General features: G+C 43.2%; 1 protein-coding gene across 8 annotated transcripts in view; it reads right to left on the minus strand.

Annotated features, from left to right (window-relative positions):
• Positions 1-21,078, minus strand: part of B3GALNT1 (beta-1,3-N-acetylgalactosaminyltransferase 1 (Globoside blood group)) — a gene marked incomplete at its 5' end in the record, with an annotated part of 70,043 nt that extends 48,965 nt beyond the window's left edge. For 5 of the 8 annotated variants that reach the window (XR_014168266.1, XR_014168267.1, XR_014168268.1 and 2 more), the window contains one exon: positions 20,915-21,053. Coding sequence is in view for 3 of the 8 variants with exons in the window: in XM_081911287.1 (XP_081767413.1) it covers positions 10,521-11,547; positions 20,915-21,078 (1,191 nt within the window). Of the gene's footprint in view, positions 1-9,649; positions 11,582-17,425; positions 17,614-20,914 lie in introns of those variants that run through there. The other 3 variants (XM_081911289.1, XM_081911287.1, XM_081911288.1) reach the window with 3 other exon arrangements.
• Positions 21,079-27,699: the final 6,621 nt, after the last annotated feature.

Consider the following 27,699-nt stretch of genomic DNA (forward strand, 5'->3'; position numbering starts at 1 on the left):
TTGGAACATAGGAGCTGCCTTAGACTTGAGTCAGACCACCAGTCCATGTAGCTCAGTACTGTCTGCACTGATCGGCAGCAGCTCTCCAGGGCTTTTTTTTCCTGGAGATGCAGGGAATTGGATCTGCTGTTCTGCATGAAAAGCCATTGCTCTACCACTGAGCCTGAGTACGAGGTGCCAGTCCGCATGGTGATCAGGCCAGATTGTTTTGGAGGATTAATTGGAGAGCCCGTGTGGTGTAGTGGTTAAGAGCGGTAGTCTCGTAATCTGGGGAACCGGGTTCGTGTCTCCGCTCCTCCACATGCAGCTGCTGGGTGACCTTGGGCCAGTCACACTTCTTTGAAGTCTCTCAGCCCCACTCACCTCACAGAGTGTTTGTTGTGGGGGAGGAAGGGAAAGGAGAATGTTAGCCACTTTGAGACTCCTGAAGGGGAGTGAAAGGCGGGGTATCAAATCCAAACTCTTCTTCTTCTTCTAATTGGGCTGGCACATTTGTTGTAAGACTAGATAAAAGATATAAGCAACCAGATTCAGTGGAGGTCATTGAAAGGATTGGTCTCACATTTCTGTGGGAGGTGAATCAAAACTAGAAGTGCTATTCACTTCCTGCAAAGAACTGTTTTCAATAATCTCACTTAACCTTGGGCTAATCCTTATTCTATGCAGTGGCAAAAGAATGAGATGCTGTTGTAAAACATTGATAGATGTTGGCGAGGGACCATCCATAACATCACTCTTTTAATGGCCTTTTTAACCTTCCCATTGTCACACTTTGCATCTTTTTCAGCCATGGCCAATTCTTCCTTTGTTGTAATCCTTTGATGCATGGCATACTTCATGGGTGTTCTCTGCCTCTGCCAATATCTGCTGGCATCCCCTACCTGCCCTTCTCTAACGGGAGATCACATTAGCTTTTGTGATTCATTGCTTTTCACAAGCACAACTGACTGTGGCATTGAAAATAGCTTTCCAAGGCCTGCCTTCCTAATAATAATATTTTTACTATTTATACCCCACACATCTTATAGGGTTGCCTCAGCCACTCTGGTCAGCTTCCAACACATATAAAAGCATAATAAAACATCATACATTCAGATGCCTTTTAAAAGTTGTATCGTTGTTTGTCTCCTTGGCGTCTGATAGAAAGGCATTCCACAGGGTGGGTGCCACTGCCGAGAAGGCCCTGTGCCAGGTTCCCGGTAATTTCACTACTTAGTTTTATTTTCAAGAGGCGCTTAAATCTTTTAGGCTCCTGTAATGCTGGTTTTCACTTAGTTGCTGTGTGAAGTAAGGTGAGTAAAAACTGTGATATGTGATACTCACTTGATGCTTTGAAATAGGAAGAGGGGGCCCAGTTTAGTGATGTAGAAGCAGCTGGCAGAGCATTGCTATGGAAAACCCAAGCAGGTGCAGATTTGCTCAGCAGCCTTGATGTGAAACAAGTGAGATTTCCATTCATAAGCAGGATAAAGGTGCAATGAAAGTAGGGAGAGGGGGTACAATTCAAGGGGGGAAATGTAATAAAAGTGGAAAAAACATTAGTAAGAAACAAAACTAGTCAGTAGCTTACTACTTTAGGTGCAGCTTAATTCTTGGAACTGTGACATTTTTAAAATGTAGGAAAGATAGGTCATTGATACAAGCTTTACAAACCATTAAATGTATTAGAGGAAGAAATAACTGAAATGTATTTCTCATCCCCATCTTGATTATTGATCAGAAAATTGAAGTATGTGGGATCTTTACAAAACTTGATAGCTAGCAGGTATTAATTTTTGTTATAAGTCCAGAAGATACTATACATAGCATAGATCAAAATGAGCAAGAGGAAATGGTGATTTATCATCAGTGTGTAAGATAATTGGGTTATCACGGAAACCTGCATGTTTGTTAATTTGCATTCTGTTCAAAGCCATTTTTTAAACATCTAAGGAGGGGAAAGCTCATTGTGAAAAGGCAATAGTCTGCAAACAATTACAGAACACAGGTTAGATTCAGTCAAGTGTTTAAAAAGGCCTCGTTTGCCCAGCCAGCTAGGCATAAAGAAAAATTGTCTCACACCGTATATTAGGAATTAATGGCTTCAAACGAATATTTATAGACTTGTTTACAGTTTTCTTCTTGTAGGAAAGGCTCCTACATAAGGAAATAAGCACCCAACAAGCATGGCTTAATGGAAGAGCAGAAATTGCTTGACTTGAGAAATAATACTTCTACAGAAACATGATTTGCATAACCACATCTGGAGAATTTGAAACTAAGTCCTATCATATATACAAGGACGTTTTGAGATAGTTCATTGCCACACACTCAATAATAGGAAAAATGCCTTCTTAGTTTTAAAAAAGAAAAGAGGGGAAATGGCTACTGAGTTCAAAGAGTTATACCAGATTACTAATTGACTTATTGATAGCTATCTCAGTGATTTTCTAATTCCATTTTAGCCCAGTACAAACATAATAATCAACCATGGATCGTTGCCTTAACCCTAGTGAAGATCACAACCATACAGTGAAACCATGGTTTAGTTTGCTGAGTGAAGCTCTGTGGGAAGATGAGATCTAAGGAGGCAGTATTGAAACCAGCAAGGAGAACCTTGTTGTTATCTTGCAAGCAGAAAGGCTGACGAGGCAAATAAGTTGCCTTAACCACGGTAACGACTTCTATGGGAGCAGGCATGTAGTGACCCAAACAATGGGTCTTGTTTGGAAAGATTAGTGGAATTAGTGTAACACAAGCCTAACCATGCTTAGCCCACTGCACGTGTAATATATAACCATGATTAGTGCCAACAATGACTTGTAAACCCTCTTCAGTTTATGGTTCCACTTCCTTATTCTTCATCAGTCTTTAACAATGGAGTTAAAGAATCAATGTGTAGGGACAAATATAGTTTAGCTTTATGGCTATGTGGGGCCTGAGAAAGTGAACAATGTTTTCATACTGAATTAAGAAATGGTAGGAAATATGACCATTTACAGTTGATGTGAAAATAATAAATGTGTTTGATGTGAAAATGGATTTAAATAGTGGGTTTGCACAGGGGTTAAGATCTAGGTCTAGGAAACTACAAGTATTCTGTAAAGAGAAATGAATCCAATTGTAGACTGGAATCATGCAAGGTATTTAACCTATCTAGTTTATGCAGCTATGTGTATCTAAGCCTGTTGGGCATGCATTTCCCTGTGAATGACATGGGTAGGGAACCTCTGGCCCTCCATATGTTGGACTGCAGCTCCTGTCAACTCAGACGGTTGGCCATGCTGATTGGGACTGATGGACGTCCCAACGTCTAGAGGACCACAGGTTCCCCAGCCTTGATTTACAGCATTATGGTATATACAATGTGCACATCATTCCCTGGATTGTAGGGATAGTCCATCAACATTTATTGTGTAGTCACTGAAAGCATCTAGATCTGGAAATGTTCATAAAACTGGTGGCACAATATGTAGAAGACAATACTTTGGGGGCACAACCTATAGATGTGATTTAGCCCCATTGAAATCTATGGTCATGATTAGCCAAAATGAAACTTTTTTTTATTAGCCACATTGATTTTAATAGCGTTGAACATGTTTCGTTTCTCCTATTGAAATCAATGGGCTATTAAAGTGTTCACTTTGGCTGGGATTTACAAGGTTAAAATCAGTGTGGCTCACATGGTAGTACAGTGGTACCTCGGGTTAAGAACTTAATTCGTTCTGGAGGTCCGTTCTTAACCTGAAACTGTTCTTAACCTGAAGCACCACTTTAGCTAATGGGGCCTCCCGCTGCCACCGTGCCGCCACTGTGCAATTTCTGTTCTCATCCTTAACCCGAGGTACTACTTCTGGGTTAGCAGAGTCTGTAACCTGAGGCACCACAGTTCATAGTTGCTTCAGTTATTAGTTCCATGTGCACCTAGAAAGGGCATAGTGCAAGATGTAAAGTACAGTGGTACATATAATTATGGCTATAAATTTTGGAGCTCTCTTTGTGGCAATTGCATGTACCAGTGCATGGTGTGCTTCCTGTTTACCCTGTGCATACTCCACACAGTCCTGGGTATTGCAGGGGGTTGGAGTAGATTACTCCTGGGATACCTTCCAGTTCTATGATTTCCCTAGACATGAGCGCATGGATGCACATTCAGCATGGACAACGGGCTTCCAACATTTAGGGCGCAAAGTTGACCCAATGAGTTCCCATAGTCCCCCTCACATAACTTACATGATCCAACCAAAATTCTTAGGGGTTCATAGGAGCCAACTCCTAGGGGCTGTGGGGGCTTCAGCCCCCGCAGTAAAACATTTGAGTAGGACCCCCCCCCAAAGTTGATGGGCATTGCCATTCAAATGGTGTGTGCGCACCGCACCATATGATTATGTGGGGTGGGGCATATCTGGCCCCCCACAATCTTTTATTTGCCACCCCTGTTGCAGCTCTGGAATGAAAACTATTATCTGTGCCCTGTTCTGAAAGCTCAGCTAACCATAACTTGTGGTTCTGAGGCATTTTTGTGGATGCTTTTTTTTTAATGACAAACATTTGCTCTGGTGCTATAAGTGGATTTGTCTTTTGAAAAGTAGGTGTGTTTAAATTGTGGAATGAGATATTGAAAATGATTCCACAAAAACATACATATGTGCATATATCTACACACACACACACACACATACCCTATAATTTATTTTAAGTAGCAGAGTCCATATGTATCTGCCCCAGCAGATTGCTATTAATGTGACATTCCAATTGCTGTAGCATAATTGTTCTTCCATTCGAGATAAACATGTGGAGTAGAACATTTAAGACAAAACAGAAATGCAGCAAGAAAGTAGGATCTAGATAGGACAGGACTGTAAAGTTTAGCTAATTTTTAGATTATTCAGTAGAAAACCTTCTAGTCGATTCAAAAGGTGATCCCAACTGTCCGAGCAGCAGATTTTAAAAACAGCCACCATCAAGGCACCACCTTAGAAGAAGCATGTTCTTTCATGTAGAACAAAAGGCATCTGCGAAGATAGACAGGTGTATTCATCATGTAGAATTGTTGAAAACATCATACTCTTGATTTCTTCACACAGCTGGTTTTCTAGAATTTAAACTTGTTCTAAAATTCAGTAAAGCAATACTGTCACTTTAATTTCAGTGTGACTAAACAGGGGCATCGGCCCAACATGTTTTTAGCTTCCAGAAGGCAACACTTCATTAAAAAATGAGTATCGTGGCTGGGGAAAGTGGCATTTGCTGGAGCCGTTTCTCTTAACGTTGTGGCCATATCTTAATTTTCCCAGCCATAAACGTGTCTGCCTTAAATAATTTCTCAGAAGAAATTGCCCCTAATTGTAGAGTATTGTTTAAAAGCAACATTAGCTGCTGCCAAGCCTCTCTCCATAGTCCTAGGGTTACGTATGACCCAGTCACTCTTTAAGTAAGTAAAAGGTTCTGGCAGGTTTTCAGCGAAAAGTCTGGCACTTATCCACAATCAGAACAATTAATACTTAAAAGATACCCAGGCCAAAAGTAAACCTCTTTGCCCTGGCACTTCATAAAACCTAGCACTGCTGCAGTCTTAAATTATTTACTACGGCTGCAATTTAAGTCACAATCCCTACTCCCTTCTTCTGGGGAAAAAAATGGGTCTACACTAACTTGGGAAAGGGTTGGTGAATAATGCACCACTAGATTCTCAGAGCCACTGAGGTGACTCAGAAGCAAATGGGAACAGGTGAGAGAGTCTCAGCCACTACACAGGAAGCTACCTTCTACTGAGTCAAGCCCATATTGTCTACACTGGCTGTCCGCAGCTTCTGCAGGGTTTCCAGCAAGGTATTTTCCTAGCCCTGGTTGGAGATTCTGGGAATCAAACCTGAGACCTTCTGCTTGACTAGTGAGCTACAGTCCTGGTGGACCAACTCATTCTCCATGCAGTAGGACATAAGAGACCACTTACTCTGGTTTAACAGCAATGCTTCTCTCTCTCTCTGCAAGGCACCCTATGGGAACACGTTTCTTACATTGTTGAATTGAGAGCACAAGGGTGTTTGATGCCATTTTCGCCAAAGCCAATCAATAGGAGCTCAAGGCCTTTTTAATGTGAAATAAGGGAGCCAAATCTGGGAGAGCTACAGAGCTGCTTTCTACTTTGCTAATCTTTCGGCATCGGTTATTTTAAAAGCACAGGCGTGTAACTGCATCATGAGATGTATGCAGATGTTCATGTAGGAAAGCACACTGTGCCCATCAGTTCTTCCAGATGAGGCTGAAGCCAAGCCAGAGAACAGACACCTTTCTCGGCACATAGATGCTGTTGCCACATCGCATTTGTGCACATCTTAAAGTAGACTTCAGAAAGAATTCTGGAAGGAATTCTTGCTGGTTTTAAAAACAAACCCAGTGTGGCATCTACAACTGCACACTGAAATCATGATTTGAACTCATTTTAACCTATCCATACCCAGCACTTTTGACCATAATGCGCAAGAAAGGAAGGAATTGGTGAAACCTCATAATTCTTGGTACTAGTAGGTTTCTTTTGTACTTAATCTACATCTGTCTCTAAGAGACAATCTGAAACACGATCAAACGAAATGTAAATATAACATTAGCTGTAGTATAAGCTAAAAGTGGCAGTGCTCTGTCACTTCTAGATGTGGGCAACCATTGTATCTTTCAGTGTGTGCGTTAGAAGTAGCTTTTCCCCCCCCCCTTCCTTTTAAATGTGTGAGGAATATATGTTTCATGCAACTGCAGATTCTATGTTAATGTCTACAGGAAGTGTAAACTACTGATTTGGGGGTGGGGGAAGGTTTTGGTTGTATGGTTAAAATAAAAAATAAAGGCTATAAAAGGAGCATATTTAAATAAATAACAAGCCTCTTTTCTCTTTTGGGTTTGGTGTCTTGCTGTTTCTTTTGATACACACACGTCCTCGTCCTATGCAGGAATAAACGATTCTGATCCCTGCTTGAGTTCTGCATCAGGAAAGCAAACAGCCCACACCAGAAATCGCCATTCCCTCCAGCAGCAAACTGGATTGATCCCCTATCCTGGCCATTCCAGTTTGTCAGCAAAACTGAGCACCCCATGGACTTCTAAAAGGTGGCTCCACAAAGTGGAATGAGCCATCCCTTCCAAAAAACACAAGACACAGCATACACATTTGCCTCAGAGGGTGGAGAGAGCAAGGAAACACACAAATAACACACATGAACACACACAGAGAGAAAACAGAAGGGAAGTTACCTCAGCCTTAGCTAGACAATAGCTCTGAAAGGTGTGTGTGGATTATTCTCGCACCGCCCAGGGATGGTGGGAAACAGGAAGGTGAGGAGGGAAATAGGGAACGCAACAGTTGGTATGCACTGCCCCCACACAAAGGATGGGTGAGCAGGAGAGAAAGGCAGTTGGCGAATGAGCCAGCGCATAACCAAGGGAATCGGCGGAAAGGTCCAAGGAGACACACATGCACAAACTTGGGGTGTGCGGTGGAGAACTTCTCCAGCGAATCCACTGCAAGATTATGTTGCAGTTCCCACTAGTCATGAGCTACAGCCATGCACTTTTTTCCTGAAGTGACATTAAGTTGGAGGAGTTCCCTGTCCCTTCAAAAAAAAGGAACAGCATCCTAAGCTAATGTTGCCAAGGACAGACAATTGGTTTTAAGAGTTGTAAGTGGAATTGCTGGGGCAACGATTGCATTCTTCCTGGGGAAACTTTCCAGGAGAGGTCACGAGCCACATAAATTTATACCAAGTCCTAACGCTAATAAATATCGCTCCTAAGGTAAAAATAAAATCAAAAACATCTTAATTGATGTGTTTATTTGAATACAGATTGCGAGGGGATCCTGGAGGGTGGGAACAGCCAGCAGCCAAAGGATGCAGTGGTTAGAAGTGTCTCAGCCAGGTCCTTGCAAGGTGGTGGGTTGTGGGAGGACAGGAGTGACAGAGGAATAACACAGAGGAGGCAAAGGAACCGGGATGGTTTGGGCGCAAGAAGAGAGATGGAAGTCGAGAGATGAAGCAAGCTACAAAGGGAGTGGGTGCTGTGTCAGAAAGGGTGCAATGGGATAGCAGGAGCGGGAGCTGTTAGTCCTAGAAGTGAGCAGGAAAGCGGGAGAGAGATGAAAAGGCAGGGATCTATAGAAAGGGAGGCGAGAGGAAACCACTGGGGAGTAGGGAGACACACAAGTGACTGGGAAAGAGTAAGAGGGGAGAAAAGACAGGAGAGAAAATTGTATGCAAAACCAAAAGACCGGCGTCCAGTGATGAAAGGTGATAAACTGACCTCTTTGTGTATGATCCCGCCCATTTGGGATCTCCTGAGAATGTAAGACCAGTTGGAGTTCTGAAGACGACCCACCCCCCCATGACCAGAGGCAAGGGTAGAGCCAACATTCATTTTTATTCCACTTTCCCGTTATTCAAAATTCACGAAGTACTAATATTATATGAAAACAATACAGCAGCAACATTATAAGAACTACAGAAAACAAAACATAACCCTAAGAACAACAGCTAAATGACCTATCACATGACATTTGAAGCCGCTGGTTTGCAGCTTGGGAAGAGTTTTGGACCACACCGTAGTTGGATATCTATAAGTGTTTTACCAAAACACACACACAGGAGGAACAACTTTTTCCAGATTGAGCAGAGGATTCCAGAATGGTTCAGTGGTCATTTACTTATTTTGTTCTGGCTCTCAGTGCATTTTTAAATCGCTGCTGCTCTCAAAGGAATGGCAATGGTTCGGCTACTGTGCTGTTTTGCATTTTAGATGCTTGTGCAGATTAAGAGCAGAAAGGCAGTGTGTAAATTATAGAAATAAATGAATCTTATCCCAAATGTGCCTTGAAGCAGTGAAGCGTCGACAATGGCATCCCTAGGATCCCTGGGCAAGAAGCTGTATCGGCATGCGCCCCCAATCATGTTACCACAATTGCCACATTAGAAATTGCTCCGTTCTACTTGTCTCAAAAAGTGTCTAGAATAAGGGTAAGGGGGGACGAACACACACCTTTGTGTTGCGATGTGAGAAGGACGGGAAGTTTCAACAGCGAGAGTCAGTCTCTCCAATACCTAGGTACGCCTCTGAGTGTTGACCTATTGTCTGAGGTTCCCTTTACTGAGGGAATCAAGTGAGTTTCCCATGGATGGAAGTTCCGTGATTTGAAAGCTATCAGACCACCAGTAAAAACTTATTAAAATAAAAAAGTACTGCAGCAAACCCAAACAAGAGGTTTAGATATGTCAAGATATGACCAGCAGTGGATAACTAACTAGCCACTGTTCAATTTCAGTGCTTTTCGATTCTCTGGAGCTGTAATACATACCTCCCCTAAATTTATTTAAAGGAGGAGGAACAGAATGCACAAACCCATTTGCAGAAAGCATATCTTTCATTATGTGGTAACAGGCTATCACATTGACCACGCACCCAGTTCAAACCATGGTTTAGCACCAAAACAATGGCTCGCGAGGAGGAGACCATAGGCATTTTTGTTCCTCCCTGTGCTTTTTAGGACAGCGCAAAATGGCAGTGGAGCCATGGATTGGCTTAGCATGTTGCCTGAACCTGGTTAGGTTCCTCCCTCCTTAACAACCATCTATGGTTACAGGTCACAACTGTAACCTTAACCATGTCACCTTAACCAGGTCACCTTAACCATGATCCCTGGTTTGGATGACACGCTGAGCCAAAGCACGTCCTGCGGTGAGCTAAGAAGTCCAGTGAGGAGGAAAACGAGTGTCACTTCCTCACTGGCAACCAGCATGTTCATGGACTCGTGGTATGCCCTGCTCTGGCTTACTGTGGTGCACAAAGCAGGCCTCTGTCAGTATTGCACTAAGCACAACTACTCAACTAATATTTACATTTCTGAAAGTGACCTTCAAATGTTTTGGACTCCCATCAGCATGGCCGGTGGGCACAGATGGTTTGAGCTATGAGCGCAACAACCTCTAGAGCACACCAGGTTGGAAGAAGCTGTGCAAAGGACATTCCTGCTGAATCACCCACATGTTCTACCTCCCCCTTCTAGAAGCAGAAGCATCAGGTCAGAACTTTGCAACTATAATGGGCCCCGCTGAGTGTCCGATATGTGCATGTCCACTGGTGCATAAGACTTTCCTTATAATCATTTCCTAGCTTCACAAAAGTCCTCACAAATTTATGTCGTATAAACTGCAGAAGCTGGGAGAGCATCGAACACCTCAACCTCTAAAAAGCAGCGTTTCCCAAACTTGGGTCTCCAGCTGTTGTCGGACTACAACTCCCATCATCCCTAGCTAGCAAAGACCAGTGACTGGGGATGATGGGAGTTGTAGTCCAACAACACAGCTGGCGAACCACATTTGGGAAAAGACATTTTGTAGACTTGGAAGGTGCTTACAGATTTTCTTCCTGGCTCTTGACAGTAGTTCTTGGTTGGTTGGGTGGGGGGGGGGAGGGACACACAGCCTAAAATCTGCCCACCCCTGCTCTGCTGGGGAGCAAACAGGCTTGAAGCAACAGGGTTTTAAAACAGGATGGAATCACTGGCACAGAAGTGAAGTCTCTCTTGTTATTTCCTGCCAGAAGGAAACCATTTCCTGGGGCGATACACCATGTACAGCAATCAAGTGCTTGAACTTGCAAACATCAAAGCGAATTCTGTACAAGTAGAAGAGTTCTTTATCTTCTGCAATGGAGATGTTCACACCAAGTATATTTAAACAGATCCCAACATAGACATCTTCAAACTTAATAGGCTTAACATGACCCATCATTTTATAAACCTTTGCAGCCAGTCTGGTGTCGAAGACATAACCAAGTCCACTGAGGTATGGAGGATACCTCCTAAAGGGATATTCCGTGTAAGAAATATAGGTTTTCTTATAAAATCCTCTGTAAGAGAAGGTATTCACTAAAGGGTAGCCGGTAATGAAGTTTTCCGAGGCATTCACATTCAGAAGGAATTTCACTAAGTTGCCCGTGTTGATGAAAACGTCTGAATCTGCCTTCATAACGTATTTAGCACTGGAACAAAACTCCGTCACCCATCTGAAAGCCATGATGGTTTTCAAGGAAAGGTTGTTGTAAGTGTCAATGAAGTCTTGTTGGATGATGTCGCCATAAAGAATGCTTTCATCTTCTATAGATAAGCTTGCGAAGTCGTCGCTTTCTGCTCCTTTGCCCAACAGAAACAGTGTCAACACCTGGTTCCCCCACCAGGATCTTTGAGACCCCCAGGTTACTCGAATGGCCTGCCTTACCTGCACATCCGTAGGCCGGGATGTCACCAAAATGATGAGGAACGGATTGTTGTCTTCACATTTCGATCGCTCGCGTAGCGTAAAGAGGAAGTTCTGCTTATGGATGGGCTCGTAGTCATAGAAATACATCCAGTTGTTATATTCCACCACATTGTTGGAGGGGACGACCATGTACCATGCTGTGAATATGAGTGAGGCAAGGGACAGACCAAAAAAAACTTTTCTCAAGGATGGCAAAGGCATCGGTCCTTGAATCTGAAGAAAGAGAAGCGGGAGTTTTCGATCGCGTTTCCAAAGGATTGTTGAGCTATGGAGAGAAGAGCTGGGCAATAAACACTTTGCTGAAAAAGAAAAACCAGTGAAGAAGAAAATTACTACGTGGAGAACACAGGCGTTCGCATTCTGTATACCTGAACCTTCATACCAGAAGTGATGCTATCAAAGGAAAACAGTTGCTCTCCATTTGTTTTATGGCTTATTAAAGGTAAAGGTACCCCTGCCCGTACGGGCCAGTCACTTAAGGCTTATTAGGAATGCACAAAAATTGCAACTTAGGCAAGTTCACATGTCTTTTGATGAGTGTGGTCCATGTAAGTGGTGAGGCCTGGCATAAGCACATTTATCCCGCTGCACATAAAACAAATGCATACATCATCTCAAGATTCAATAATAAAATTCTGGGACTATAAATGTATCTACAGTGACTGAGCATATGATGTCTCCGTCTTTATCGACTTTCAGGAGAAATGTTAAAACATTCCTGATTTAAAATTTAAATACCCAGGCCTTTGATGGCTGAAATATACAGTGGTACAGACGCTTAAGGTTACAGATGCTTCAGGTTACAGACTCCGCTAACCCGAAGTAGTACCTCGGGTTAAGAACTTTACCTCAGGATGAGAACAGAAATCGTGCGGCGGCAGCAGGAGGCCCCATTAGCTAAAGTGGTACCTCAGGTTAAGAAGAGTTTCAGGTTAAGAACAGACCTCCAGAACGAATTAAGTTCTTATCCTGAGGTACCACTGTACTGGCCACAGCAGCCTTGGAATTAGTGAGAGTGCATGATGGTTTTTAGATATGCTAAACACTTCTAATTGTCTTTAAATGTTTGAGATATGCTTTTATTTCATTTTAAATTGTATTGTTTTAAAACTTTGATGTTTGCTGCCCTGCAGATCAAAATAGAATCTTAAGAGTTGGAAGGGACTCAAGGGTCATCTAGTCCAACCCCCTGAAATGCAGAAATCTCAGCTAAAGCATCCATGACAGATGACCATCCAACCTCTGCTTAAAAACCTCCAAGGAAGGAGAGTCCACAACCCACTGTCAAACAGCTCTTACTGTCCGAAAGTTCCCCCCCCCCGAATATTTAGTCAGAATCTCCTTTCTTGTAACTTGAAGCCATTGGTTCGAGTCTTACCCTCCTGAGCAGGAGAAAACAAGCTTGTTCTGTCTTCCATGTGACAGCCGTTGTGAAATAAAGCTCCTCTTCAGCTCATTTTGCACAATATGGCTTTTTGTCTGGGTCTGCATGCCTTATTTTCCATTACAAAAGTGTTAACTCATTAGAGCTGATGCTTATTGGGACAAAAGTGCAAATACCTTTTGTGAAAAATAAAATAACAGTGGTCCAAATGCTTTTCCATAAAAACACACACACAATTATTACGTGAGATAATTAGCTCTAAAGTCTGTGAGACCAAGAAGATTCCTCCCCCCCCCTCCTTTGGCCACTAGAGGGAACTCTTATTAGCTGAGGTACACCACTGAGACAAATAAATGCAGAAAGCAGAACTAAATATGTTGTTCACTGCTTAGCATGTGCAGTGGAGCAGGGATGAAAAGGATTTCTTGCAAATTCAAGATTTCAATGTATTTAGGGATGTCTTGAGAAACTGAAGAGGGGCACTCACTGGTTGCCCAACCTCTACCAAGGAGTTAGCGCCTTGACTCCAAGAAGAGGGAAAGTGTAGCTGTGTGAAGGGAACAGGAGTCTCCTAAAACTCTCACCGCCTTAATAGACTACAGCTCCTCTCTCTCTCTCTCCTTCTTTTCTCTGAATGCCTGGTTTCATGCACAAGGCGCAACATGGCATCATTATACACTGTGTATTTCTCTGTCCAGCCAGTAACAGGAGGCAGCGTTGGTACGGCTTCATGACAGTATGTGCTGTAATCTAGTAATGCGAAACAACAAGGGGAAGAGATGAAAACTACGGAGCTGCAACGACTCCCTAACATCTAGTCATAGGATCACAGATTTGTAGAACTGGGAGGATTAGCTAGTAAAAAACCCCCCTGCAATGCAGGAATATGCAGCTGTCACATACAAGGATCGAACCGGCAACCTTGGCATTATTAGCATCATACTCTAACTAACTGAGCTAGTCTTGCCCTAAGAAGTTCTTCCTGACATCCTATGCCCTTTTAGGAGGGGGGTATTGGGTTGTTGTTTTTATTTTGATTGTGTATTTTGTGGTTTTATATTTTGATTTTATTCTGTGAACTGCCCTGAGACCTCCGGGTATAGGGCGTTATATTAATAATAATAATAATAATAATAATAATAATAATAATAATTGGCAGGGATGATAGGAGTTGTGGTACGGCAACATCTGGAGGGCCCCATGTTCCTCATCCCTGGTGCAAGCAGCCTTGGGTCTCCAGCTGGTTTTTTTGGACTACAACTCCCAACATCCCTAGCTAGCAGGACCAGGGATGGTGGGAACTGTAGTCCAAAAACAGCTGAGGACCCAAGTCTGGGAAACACTGATCTAGATGGGCAAACTGCCTGACTCTCATTAAAGCAGCCTCCTATGTTCCTGTGTATAATCTGCCTTACAGAGCAGAGATTAGTACATAAACATTACAAAGTGAACAGATGCTACTGCTGGCGAATGGAACATGTGAACAGTCTCTGTGGCTGGTTGCAATACTGCGCTGGGATCAATGTTTCACTGGTCCTTTGTTCCAGTCATGTACAATCATACTTGAAGAACAAGGGAATGATGGGCGATGAAAATTCTTTGGGGGCGGGGGGGGGGGAGAACCTTCCACGTCTACAATCTTAAAATGGTTATAACCCCACTGAATTCCATACCAGGCATTAAAGGCATTTAGCTGGGGGAAATCTGAGGTAAATGAATACAGAGTGGCATTTTAAATTTACAATGTGGTGTACAAATTGAAGATGGGACAAAGTCAAGCAGAGAGCAAATTTACAGTTGTTTTAGTGGAATGTTTTGTGTCTCGACCCCAAACTCCAATTCAAAATTTTCAGCTCTCAATCAAAATTTTCACCTCTCTCTCTCTCTTTCAGGTATGAGGTTTTTATTAAAGTTTTTCAGAATACAGTGGTACCTCAGGTTAAGTACTTAATTCGTTCCGGAGGTCCGTTCTTAACCTGAAACTGTTCTTAACCTGAAGCACCACTTTAGCTAATGGGGCCTCCTGCTGCTGCTGCTGCGCCGCCGGAGCACGATTTCTGTTCTCATCCTGAAGCAAAGTTCTTAACCCTAGGTAATATTTCCGGGTTAGCGGAGTCTCTAACCTGAAGCGTATGTAACCTGAAGCGAATGTAACCTGAGGTACCACTGTACAATAAAATAGCAGCTACAAAAAATATGAACAGAATAAGTAGGATACGGAGTCCTCTCTTAAAAAATAATTCTTAGCCCTTAACATCCGCAGACAAAATTCACTCATCCCAGCTCTCACCTGGGATCTTTCCTTTCTCCTCGCAGCTTCTCACCCTGGGAGAATGACATTTCTCTGTCTTTCACCCAGGGTTCTCCATCAACCATCTACAACCCCCAATTTCTACTCTCTCTTTTTTGAAAAACATGAATATTATTTGGCAATCAGTTTGCAGGCATTCACGCTTCACATCCTATGCCTCTCTCAGAAAGTAAAACCACCACCAACACTGCCTACTTTCAGAAGAAGGAATTTGCTGCCCTCTGCTGAAGTTACACTAAACTGTAGGGAAGCAGCCGCAGTTCTAAAATCAGAGAGTTGTTTTACAAGGTTCTTGAGTCAACCATTTCCTCCCTGATGTTCAGGCTTTCAGTGCTAGTGCTTATGTAGGCAAATGAACATCCCCTGAGGGAAACAGCAGGTTTGTAGGTGTAGGAAAGAAGGGTTAGGGAGTACGAAAGAAGGGTTAGGGAGTATGAAAGAAGGGTTAGGGAGTACAGTGGTACCTCGGGTTACAGACGCTTCAGGTTACAGACGCTTCAGGTTACAGACTCCGCTAACCCAGAAATAGTACCTCGGGTTAAGAACTTTGCCCCAGGATGAGAACAGAAATCGTGCTCCGGTGGCGCAGCAGCAGCAGCTGGAGGCTCCATTAGCTAATGTGGTACCTTAAGTTAAGAACAGTTTCAGGTTAAGAATGGACCTCCAGAACGAATTAAGTTCTTAACCTGAGGTACCACTGTACAAAAAAAGGGTTAGGGAATACAAAAGAAGGGTTAGGGTGACCAAAACAAAAACCCATTAAGGGGAAACCCCCAAAATGCCCCACTGAGGACTGAGCATGCTGAGGGTCACAAAACACTGCTTTTTGCAGGTGTGTGGGGGGGGAATGCACAACTAGATATGGAAGGAATGGAGTACAGGGAGTGAAGCACTCCACACTGCAACATTTTGTTGCTGATTCAACTTGTTTTTAGCTACAGCTGCGTACACATTACCTACCTAAAACACAGTAAGGTAGTTCTCCCCCACTGTGTGGCTTCTGTTCTCAAAGCAAAGCAAAGCTGTTTTGAGGAGAAATACCTCAAAAAGCAGTATTTCTCAAGAAAATACAGGATAGTTGTAGACTGTGGCTAATATTGTGTGCGCATGGCTTAACAAACCAGTGGTGGGAGCACTCTTGATGCAGGGGGGGAAATCACAGGTTGTTTTTTATTTGCAGTGGTTCTTCCTGCCCTTGATGGGTACACAGCTTGGGGGTTCATTTGGATCCAATGCTGTTGGTTGAGGCTCAGGTGGCCTCAGTGGCACAGAACGCCTTCCATCAGCTTTGGCTGGTGGTCCAGCTACGCCCCTATCTGGACATGGATAGCCTAACTTCTATCATCTACACTCTGGTAATCTCTATGTTAGATTACTACAATGCATTACATGTGGGGCTGCCTCTGAAGACAGCCTGGAAACATCAGCTGGTGCAGAATTCAGTGGCCAAGTTGCTCACTGGGGCAAGAAGCTCCTTGAGCATATAATGCCAATCTTGGCCTGACTGCTTGGCTGCCCATTAATTTATGGGCCCAATTCAAAGTGCTGGTTTTGACCTATAAAGCCTTAAATGGCTCAGGACCGCAATAACTCAAGGATCATTTCTCGCTGAATATGAACCGACCCACACCCTGCAATCATCATCTGAGGCCCTTCTTTGTGTGCTTCTTCGACAAGAAGTCTGGAGGGCGGCAACAAAATGTTAGCTTTTGCTTGTTTATTTATCCTCCTCATTGTTGGAGATTTGTTTGTAGTTCTCTTTGCTGGTTGAATCTATTTGCCTTAGGAGGAGCAGCATCAGAGGCCTCCCATCAAGTTCCAGCAGACTGGAAAGAGCTTTTTCAGTTCTGGCCCTGTATCTCTCGAACTCTCTGTTGAAGGAAATGTGGCCCCCCACTTTTGCTAGCTCTTAAAAAGGACTTTTAAACTGTTTTGGTTTCAATTTGCATTTTACTAAAAAGTGTTGTGCTAGTTTTTAAACTGCAGCTGTTTTAGCTTCCTAATTGATTTTTTAATATGCATTTTTTAAAAAGTTGTTTTATATTGTTTTCATTATGTTTTGTAAGCTGACTTTAGAGAGCTTCCCCCCCCCCAAAGGCAGCATATACATTCCTTAATAAAACTTGAATCTGCATAACTGCACTCATCTCTTTATTCTTTCCTCTCCATTCCCTTCTCCTGCTGTCTCCCACAGTTAGAAGTTAGACTGTAAGCTCCCTGGGGATAGGACCTCTTTTGCTTTTCTTAAATTACTCTGAACATGTGATGCGCACTGATAGGACATAATAAATATCACAGAAATGCTTCCCCCCCCCTTCAAGCTGCGATGTAAAGTGGAACATTGTCCAAAACGGAAAATGACCCAGTGCTTCCTTTTCAAGTGATGAAACCCCTGGAAAAAGATGAAAAATACCACACGTTTGGTAAGTTTAAAAATTGTTTACTTACCAATGCTTCAAAGGTCATATTCATGTGCTTCAGAAAGTTGCACAGGCAGTAAACCCTGGCTTAGCTACAAAGCAGGGCAGGTTCCTAAATTATTGGTATAGGAACTCAAGAGAGGCTGGCGGGAGCCATGTGGTCTAAGCTGGAGCAACCAGTTCAAACCTCTTCACACATTGAACTTCTTAGGTAGACTGCGGGGGAACATAGGCTTGATTACCTATTTCCTCCCAAGATAAGGAGAGTGCCTGGTAGGACAGCTTACTCCATGGCAGGCATAGGCAAACTCTGGCCCTCCAGAAATTTAGGACTACAATTCCCATCATCCCTGACCACCAGTCCTGTTAGCTAGGGATGGTAGGAATTGTAGTCCCAAACATCAGGAGGGCCGGAGTTTGCCTATGCCTGCTCTATGGTATTAACCCCTTCATGCAATAATAAGACTCAACCAACAAGTTATATGAGGCTGGTTATCCCACAAAGAGAAGACCACGAAGATTCATTGAAGTCTGAAAAAAGGAATTCAACTGGCAGAAGAGTATCCCAGCAAAATCTAAAGAAGCAACATGTGTCTCCAGCACTCACCTTTTTTCTATTTGTGCTTGTTACAGAATCCTTAGCCTGAGTCCTTGGTGTGTGGGTGTGAATTAAGGACTAGTCTGCCAAGGCAGGCTAATTATTTCACTCCAGTTTCTACTCCCCATTTCCAGGGTGACTCCTCATTAAGTTGAAAATGCCCTTGCAGTAACATTAGTTTAGCAAATTAAGTTTTTAATTTTCATATGTGACATAGTTGTTTACCCTGGTATCTACGCATTCCCTTTTGCAAAGAGAAGATCCTGTATATTTCAGGCCTGATCAACTTTGACACACACGAAAAAGCTGTTGTTTGAAGTTCAATATCCAGTTCTGCCCCCAAAGTGGGTCTGTGATTGGGGGTGCAGGTGGGGGAGAGGAGGAACCAGGAAGGCCAGGCCAGGAAGCAAAGAACATTGTCTCCTAATAAGAACCAATATCCTAAGAGAACTTTCAGAGCAGCCCTTTCCCACCTTCAGAAGTGAGGGAGACCAGGCCAGGGAGCATGCCCCATTGGCCCCAGCCAGTCTGAGAGGATTCTGTCACTCTATACTTTATATAACTTATTTGTTTTAGTATTTTTAAATTGTTAACTGCCTTGGGTGCCTTGGCAGAAAGGCAGTACAGTGTTACCTTGGTTTGCATACGTTTTAGATTACAAACACGTCAAACCCGGAAGTGCGTGTCCCGGTTTGCAACCTTTTTTTGGATTACAGCCCATTTTTTGGGGATTACGAACAAATTTTGGGAGGCCCCATTGATGAAAGCGCACCTTGGGCTACAACCTGTTTTGGTTTACAAACGGACCTCCGGAACGGATGATGGTTGTAAACCAAGGTACCGCTGTATACAAATGCAATAAATGACATAAAAAGTTGAATATTATGGGACTTCTGGTTCAGGAGGCCCATTGTTAGTAAGCTAGAGAAGAGCATGGAGTTCCTGTTCTCAAACAAATAAAAGGAGATTGATTAATTTAGGTAATGGGTTACCAGGTGTCTGGAGAAAGGTCAGCATTGCCTGTTCCTGTGCCTTTAATAGCAACTTGATCTGCAAAAATCTGCAAGTTTGTGGCATGGAGACAAACCCTAAGACCTGGTAACCTCTGCAAGAACAAGATGCTCATAAAAGCACAGGGAAAGGGCTAATGCTTGCTACCAAAGTATGTCATATGCAGAAAATTCTGTCTGGTGCATTGAACAGAAGGAGATATTAAAGGAAATGGGGTCAGGTGAATTTGGTTGAGAGAAAGAAAGAGATGGGTTTCTTCAAGTCTGTGCAGAAATGCCTGCAGATAATGGAGGACAGGAAGCAATAATGTTTTAACTTGAAGAGACAAGTGAAGCCAAGCTGGGATAAAACATAAACCTTGGATATGAACCGCAACAAATCTTTGCTTCATCACATGAATCCAAAGTGGTTAATTTAGAATGAGTCGCGCTAAGCTTTTCCCCAAAGCACAGGCTATAGAACCTGAACCAACTGCATTGTTAGGACTATAATGAATGACATCTGAATCTATTATCTGTCCCTGGCATGAGAGGAAATGTGATCCTTGGGCATGGAGGAAACTAGACAGCAGCAAAAGCTTTGCACTGTTTTCCACACCACACCATCTAAGACTTCATCCCTGCCAAGTTAAAGTGCTGGAATGACTCATGACATAACTGAAGTCAGGACAGCACACCTTAAAATAAAACTAATAAAACTTAAAATCAAACTAAGAAAAAGTAGCCAGCAAAGTGGCTTCCTGCTGGATGGGACTGATGACACTGGAGTCCATCAAGAAGTTACTGGACTACTCCCATCATCCCTGACCCTTGGGCGTGCTGGCTGGGGCCAGTCCACCACCTGGAGTTGCAGTCCACCACCTGGAGGCCAACAGATCCCCATTCCTGTACCACACTATTCCTGCAGAAATAGAGCCAGCACGGCTTGACCATCTGGATCATTGCACACAGTTCAGATCCTGAAATCTAATACAGTACAGTATCTGCAAATGCTTTCCAAGATGGGGAATGTTTTGTTCAGATTTAGGGCGGTGTAGGTGGTTCCCCCACACAGGGTGCCAATCGAGCCGAGGGGGTGCAAAATAGAGAAGGCCCATTATTGAGAAGATCCATTTTGCCACTCAGAGAGCCCCATATTGTGAAATATTGCCAAAGGTTTTGTGTGGATGTTGTACTGTTTGTTTGCTTACCATTTTAAGAGGCAGCTTGACCTCAGTACTATATACTGTACACACTTTCAGTTTCAAACTCTATTTGCATACTCATCCCGACCCTTAACCATTTTGAGCCACTTCCCATTTTCCACTGATGAGCCGTCCCTTCCTTATCTCCCTCCACGTGGCCATCTGTCATGGATGCGTCCGTTGAGGATCCTGCATTGCACGTGGTTGGACGGTCGCCCTACAAATCCACAGACTGCAACCCAGCCCCGTCCATCCTCCGGGGGCTCTCCTTGTCCCGATTTTTCCTCTTATCTGCGCAGGGCAGATCGTAGGGCGTGGCTGAGCTTTGGTGACCGCGGATCACCAATTCACTCCTGCAAATGCTTGTTTAATGAACTTCTTATGCTCTGGAAATCCATCACCTTGCTTCCCAGTGCCATTCGATGTTCCCCTGTCTATAAATCTGACCGGTAAGCTGCCGCTCATCCAGGCACCCGACGGTGCGTACACAAAATCACGTTATGTCTTTAAGGCGCCGCCGCGAGACTCCCCCTGTTGTTTCCATGCTTGTTTGGGTTTCAGAGAGCGGCAGCCAAAGGCAAGGAGCCTTGTCCTCGTTTCCAATCGCTCGGGATAACAGAAAAATGCGGATTTCATGAGCTACCCTACCCCCACCCCGAAAGACGACTGGAAGCAGCATAAAACGCCCTCCCCCATCTTTCCCCCACCCACGTCTCCTTTCTCACCGCCAACCTCTCCGAAAGTTCCGCCGGCTCGCTTCTGCTTTCCGGGCCCGGATCCCGCTCACTCCAGCCGGTCTGCAGCAAAACCCAGATGGCAATCGCGCCTCCTTTCCGGCCGGCGATGGCTTCCCGGAGAAAGAAGAAAGAGACGCAAGCGAGTCAGACATGTGCAAGTTCCCGGCGAGCGACCCCTGTGCTTGCAGGCCGGATTTCCTGATCGCTTCGCGTAGCAGCCGCAGTTTCTCGGCAAGTGAATCGGGGAAAGTTTCTTTGTTTTGGTTGTTTGTTAAAGGGGAAAGGCAGAAGTTCGTGATCGTTCAAACTCGTGCTTTCTTTCGTAGGCAATGGAAAGTGGAGACGGGGTGGGGGTGGGGTGGCGGAATCAAATGCAATCGCTGTGCGACTCTTAAAAAAAATTGCGCTTCAAACGCTTCTTGCGCTAGGAGGGGAGAAATAACCGAGAGGCTCAAGTCGTACCAGAAGCTGAGCTAGCAAGGAAAGCAAAGTCCTTCAAGGCAGCCTTTTATATAACTGGGTGTTTCTCTCCCGGCTACTCCATTTTTTATCCCTCCCACTTGATTTACGGGTCTCTTGCTGTCAGCATTCTTTGCGTGGGTACAGAACATGTTCATTCCTTATCTAGAGTTGTTAGAAAGTGCAAGGTGTGTCATGTTTTATGTAGAACTTTTAGGTTGGGGTTGGGGGTTTTTTTTGTACTTTAACGAGTTGGTTACTCCAGTTCTCTCAATGCATCTCAGTGCCTCCCTTTGGCTGGCGTCATTGTGGCTACATAAGCAGCAACAGCACTCGGAGAACTGAATCAGAATATAGGATGAAGACGAACTCAGTAAGAGTAGCGGGATACTTTAGCATATAACTGATTCCTAAATATTAGGTTTTATGTATTTATTTTTCAATTATGTTTCGTTATGTTTCAACGTTTTTAACATATACAGCCAAAACACTGTACAGTGGTACCTCAGGTTACATACGCTTCAGGTTACAGACTCCGCTAACCCAGAAATAGTGCTTCAGGTTAAGAACTTTGCTTCAGGATGAGAACAGAAATTGTGCTCCGGCAGCGCGGCGGCAGTGGGAGGCCCCATTAGCTAAAGTGGTGCTTCAGGTTAAGAACAGTTTCAGGTTAAGAACGGACCTAAGGAATGAATTAAGTACTTAACCCGAGGTACCACTGTACTGTATTTACAACATCCGGGTATTTACAACAGATTGGTCATGGATGCTTTAGCTGAGATTCCTGCATTGCAGGGTGTTGGACTAGATCAGGGGTCCTCGACTTGGCCCTCCATATGTTTTGAGACTACAATTCCCATCATTCCTGACCAGTGGTCCTGCTAGCTAGGGATTATGGGAGTTGTAGGCCAAAAACATCTGGAGGGCCGAGGTTGAGGAAGCCTGGACTAGATGACCCTTGGGTCCCTTCCAACTCTCCGTTTCTATTAACACAATTTCGTCTTTTCTCTTATTTTTGTCGACTTCCCACTCCCCTTTTTCCAGGGAGCTGTTTTTTTCTCTCCTTCTGCTGCACCCTATCAGATTGTATCTATTTTGATATGTACCACTAATGTGCCAAAACAGCTTCTAAGCCATTTGCAGCTATAACACAGTAAGAATTTGAACAGGAACATTTAAACATCCTTTAATCAGAACATACTGTTGCCTTCCTCTCCAAGCGGTGCAAGATTCCAGGGGTTTCAGACGCAGACCCAGGGTTTATGTTTCCCTTTGGAATGAGGCACAGCGGAGTCTCTGGTGTCTGTATGATAGGGTTTATTTACACATATTTACAACCTGAGCCTGCAATGGAGGGTTCACAGTACTGACCTGCCAAAGGGGTCTTGTTTCTCCCATAGCCTCAGCCTTGGATTTAATTAGAAATCAGTAATTGCTCCCCAACTTGCTGCTTTACTTCTGGCCCACATCGCTGCAAGTCAAATCTAAACTGTGGTTTTGTCCTCCTAACTGGTGCCACCTCTCTGTTACACACTGATAATCATCAGGCCATGGAACAAACCGTCACGGTTTCTGATGTGATCACGGAATGTCCCTCTTTTCCTTGTTGTTGTTTAGTCGTGTCCGACTCTTCATGACCCCATGGACCAGAGCACGCCAGGCGCTCCTGTCTTCCACTGCCTCCCACAGTTTGGTCAAACTCATGTTAGTAGCTTCGAGAACATTGTCCAACCATCTCGTCCTCTGTCGTGCCCTTCTCCTTGTGCCCTCAATCTTTCCCAACATCAAGGTCTTTTCCAGTGAGTCTTCTCATGAGGTGGCCAAAGTATTGGAGCCTCAACTTCAAGATCTGTCCTTCCAGTGAGCACTCAGGGCTGATTTCCTTCAGAATGGATAGGTTTGATCTTCTTGCAGTCCATGGGACTCTCAAGAGTCTCCTCCAGCACCATAATTCAAAAGCATCAATTCTTCAGCAATCAGCCTTATTTATGGTCCAGCTCTCACATCCATACATCACTACTTTAACTATACGGACCTTTGTTGGCAAGGTGATGTCTCTGCTTTTTAAGATGCAGTCTAGGTTTGTCATTGCTTTTCTCCCAAGAGGCAGGCATCTTTTAATTTTGTGACTGCTGTCACCATCTGCAGTGATGGAGCCCAAGAAAGTAAAATCTCTCACTGCCTCCATTTCTTCCCCTTCTATTTACCAGGAGGTGATAGGACCAGTGGCCATGATCTTAGGGGTTTTTTTATGTTGAGCTTCAGACCGTATTTTGCACTCTCCTCTTTCGCCCTCATTAAGAGGTTCTTTACTTCCTCCTCACTTTCTGCCAAGATGTGAAGGAAATAAGTAGCTATCCTATCTTTAAAAGACATCTGAAGGCAGCCCTGTTCAAGGAAGTTTTTAATATTTAACGCTGTATTGTTAATACTTTATTGGGAGCCGCCCAGAGTGTTTGTTGTGGGGGAGGAAGGGAAAGAAGAATGTTAGCCGCTTTGAGACTCCTTAAAAGGGAGTGAAAGGCGGGATATCAAATCCAAACTCTTCTTCTTATTATTATTATCAAAGTTGTGTCATATTTTCCTTAGAATTTCCCTAGTTTCATCAGAGAAATGTTGGAGGGTATGGAGTTATGCAATCCCCAAGCCAAGGGGATAAGTAACTAAGCAACTTTCAGAAGACATCTGAAGGCAGCTCTGTATAGGGAAGTTTTTAAAATGTTTTATTATGTTTTTATATATGTCAGAAGCTGCCCAGAGTGGCTGGGGCAACCCAGTCAGATGGGCAATGTATAAATATTATTATTTATTATGTAATATTATTATTAATTTTATTGAATAGGTTGTCCCTGTTTTCATGAGCGAAATGTTGGAGGGTATTCTCACTGTGTAAGAAGAAGCACAATCTATGAATAGGGAAGAGACCTTTAGGCCCTTGGACAGACATTCTAAGTTCAGTTATATTCCAGTGTGCTCCTCCTTCTCAATCCCATTTTCCTGTACTGTACATCATCTGTTGTAGGTTGTAAGTCAAAGGGCATGGCAGGGCCTGCCTGCTTATGAGACACAGTGAGGCAGGCAACTCTGGCAGCAGATTTGAGCTCTTTTTGCTCCCTTTCCTCCTTCCGCACACTGTGGGTCTCTGAAGGAGGAGGCGGTGGTGGCAGGGTGTGTGTGGTTTATTGTTTTGCCTCAAATGACAAAATTTACTGGGTCTGCCATGGGCAGGGACTGTCTTATTACTGAATTTTGTAAGTGTGACATATTTTGGGGAGACCTGTGAGCTTTTGAGCCCTGTGTTGGAGCCAGGATGGATAGGTAGACTCCTGAGTAAAAGCCAGGAGGATGAGAGCGATATTGAGTGGGAAGGGGAGCTAGAAGATAGTAGCATCCATACTCTATTATGGTATTGATATCAGTATGTATGTATCAGTTACAGATAGGTAGCCGTGTTGGTCTGCCATAGTCAAAACAAAAAAAATTCCTTCCCGTAGCACCTTAAAGACCAACTAAGTTAGTTCTTGGTATGAGCTTTCGTGTGCATGCAGGTATCTGAAGAAGTGTGCATGCACACGAAAGCTCATACCAAGAACTAACTTAGTTGGTCTTTAAGGTGCTACTGGAAGGAATTTTTTTTGTTTTGAGTATGTATGTATGTATGTATGCATGTATGTATTTTTTCATGTTCTTTTTAAATATATTCTTATTAGTTTTCTTAGTTAACAAACACACACAAGAAATTAACAAAAATGATAAAATAATAGCAAAAACATCCATACATCCATAAATCCATACGTTCTTACAAAAGAACTTAATGCCACAATGTTCTTAATTCCCAATTCTTTATCTTCCCCAATAGACTTCCGTCTTCCTCAAAGCGGGTCTGTCTTATCTGTTCAATAAACTGCTTCTTTAATCATTTCATCATTTATTCTGTTATCTGAATACTATACATATTATCCATATTGTGGTGTGCGAAGATTAATCAAAGCATGTCCAGGTTTTAACTTGAGGGCACTTTTTTTTTAATATTATTTATAAATTTCCTGCTCCTTTTTGAACTTTAGGTTTGGTTATCTCCTAATTGTCTCCATCATTTTTGCCAGTTCAAGATATTCAAATAATTTATCCTGCCATTCCTCTTTTGTTGGTACTAATTCTCCATTCCAATTTCTGGCAATTACTATTCTTGTTGCTGTTGTAGCATATAAGAATATTCTCTTTTTTCATTTGGAATATCTGAATCTAAAATGCCTAAGAGGAAGGCTTCTAGTTTCTTTATGAAAGTTTGCTTAAACATTTTTTTCAATTCCTCATATATAACATCCCAAAAATTCTTAATTTTTTTGCAACCCCACCACATATGAAACAGTGTCCTGTCTGCCTGTTTACACCTCTAGCACATATTAGATCTCATTTTATACATTTTGGATAGCTTCCTGGGAGTTATATACCACCTGTAAAACATCTTCAAAATATTTTCTTTTAGTGTATAACAGGCCATAAATTTCCATTCTTTATTCCATAATCTTTCCCATGCTGATAGTTGGATATTTTCACCAAAATATTTTGCCAACTTAATCAAATCAGTTTATATTTATTACCCTTGGATTGATTCCTACTCATTTTTTGTATATTTCTGTAATACGTGTGTTTTTAAAATTTGCTGTACACTGCTTAAGATTTATTTTGCATATTCAGCAGTACAGAGGTGGTCTAAAATAAAATTAAAACAATAATAAATTCCGGGAACCTTTATCGGGCAAAGAGTGGGCTACAGTATTAAAAATTATGTTGATCAGGTTTGTGGTGGTTATTGACGTAATGGGAGTTGTATTCATTCAGATATTTAAAAATCAGGCACGGTGCATGATGCAAACTTGATTAGATTATTGTGTAGCCAAATTTTAAATCTTAATGCCTTATTTTCATTTGTTGGGGGCCTATGTCTCATCATAATTATGGCCTGATGGGACAAGTTGCATTTATAATTTTACAAGATCACCTCGTGCCACAGGTTTGTTCAAGGAGAATACAAGTAGCAGAGTTTGTAAGCGACAGATCACAAAATGTAATTTTGGACTTTGATCTGAGAGACATATGATATCTTTATTGTCATTGTCCCATGCAGAACAATGAAATTGAAAAACTACATAAAACTACATAAAAACATGGTTCAGTTGATAGCTTGCTTGCCAAGATGGCCTTGAACAAATACTTCAGCCTATAAAGTTTTCTTTATCTGAAATAGGACTTTTAGGAGGAGTACCGGAACAGATCGGTATCAATGCTCATTGTCATTTAATTGCCTCATAAACAAATCAGGAAGGAAAATTCTCAATGAAGATTAGTCATAGTCTAACCACTGCATAGATTTGTACAAGCAAATCAGGATGAATGCTCAGTAAACTGGTCATCTGGAACAGTCCATAGAGGAATGCCGGTTGAGGCCTCACAGGATATTGAGATTAGGAAGTGTTATTACCCTTCTTGAGCCTCAGTGTTAAGAAATAGCACTATTACTTGCAGCTATTCTTCTTTACTAGCTGTTTTACCCTTCTTCCATTTGATTATGGAGGTGCTTTATTGTTGGTTTAACAAATCACTTGTATGTATGTATGGTTGCGTGTCATCTTTAGAAATAATATTACAGTTGTACCTCGGTTTATGAACTTAATCCATTCTGGAAGTTCTGGCAGGTGCATCCAGAATCTACAATAAATCTGGCCTTGGCCTTTGGAGCAGCGTTTCCAGCAAGCAAAACCTTGTTTTCCACCAGCGTGGGCTTTTGCTGCTTGCCCTCCTGCTCCTGACCATCAAACATGCCTTCGGCTTTTGGAGAAGCAGTGCCAGCAAACAAAGCCTTGTTTTTCCCTGGCTTGGGCTTTCACCCCCCCCCCTTCTGCTTCGGGCCATCTGCAGGCATCTGTCTCTGTTTACCTCTGGCCTTCCAGTATCTGTGAGGATGACCTTGGCTCCCATGAGAAACAGCTCTCAGCTGCCGACTCCTTGGCTCCCCCTGGAGACTGGAATGCTGCCTGGGATGACATCATAGTCAGCGCCCCCTGCAGCTTGCAACCGGTGCCCTCGGCATCCCTGCAAACACTCTCATTCTGGGAAACAGCCAGGACCTCCGATGCAGTCAAACTCGGGGCTGGGATGACTGGCAGATGAGCTACTTTCAAAGCATTCCACATCTGACGTGCAGTTGTGTTGCCAGCTAGCGTAGCAATATCCTCCAGAGAGACGGATAAGACAATTACGTCTATGGCCCTTGAATCTTGGGTCTTCCATCTATCTGTCAGAGGAACTGG

Source organism: Podarcis melisellensis, assembly GCF_964234715.1.
Source record: "Podarcis melisellensis genome assembly, chromosome: 5".
Lineage (NCBI taxonomy): Eukaryota > Metazoa > Chordata > Lepidosauria > Squamata > Lacertidae > Podarcis > Podarcis melisellensis.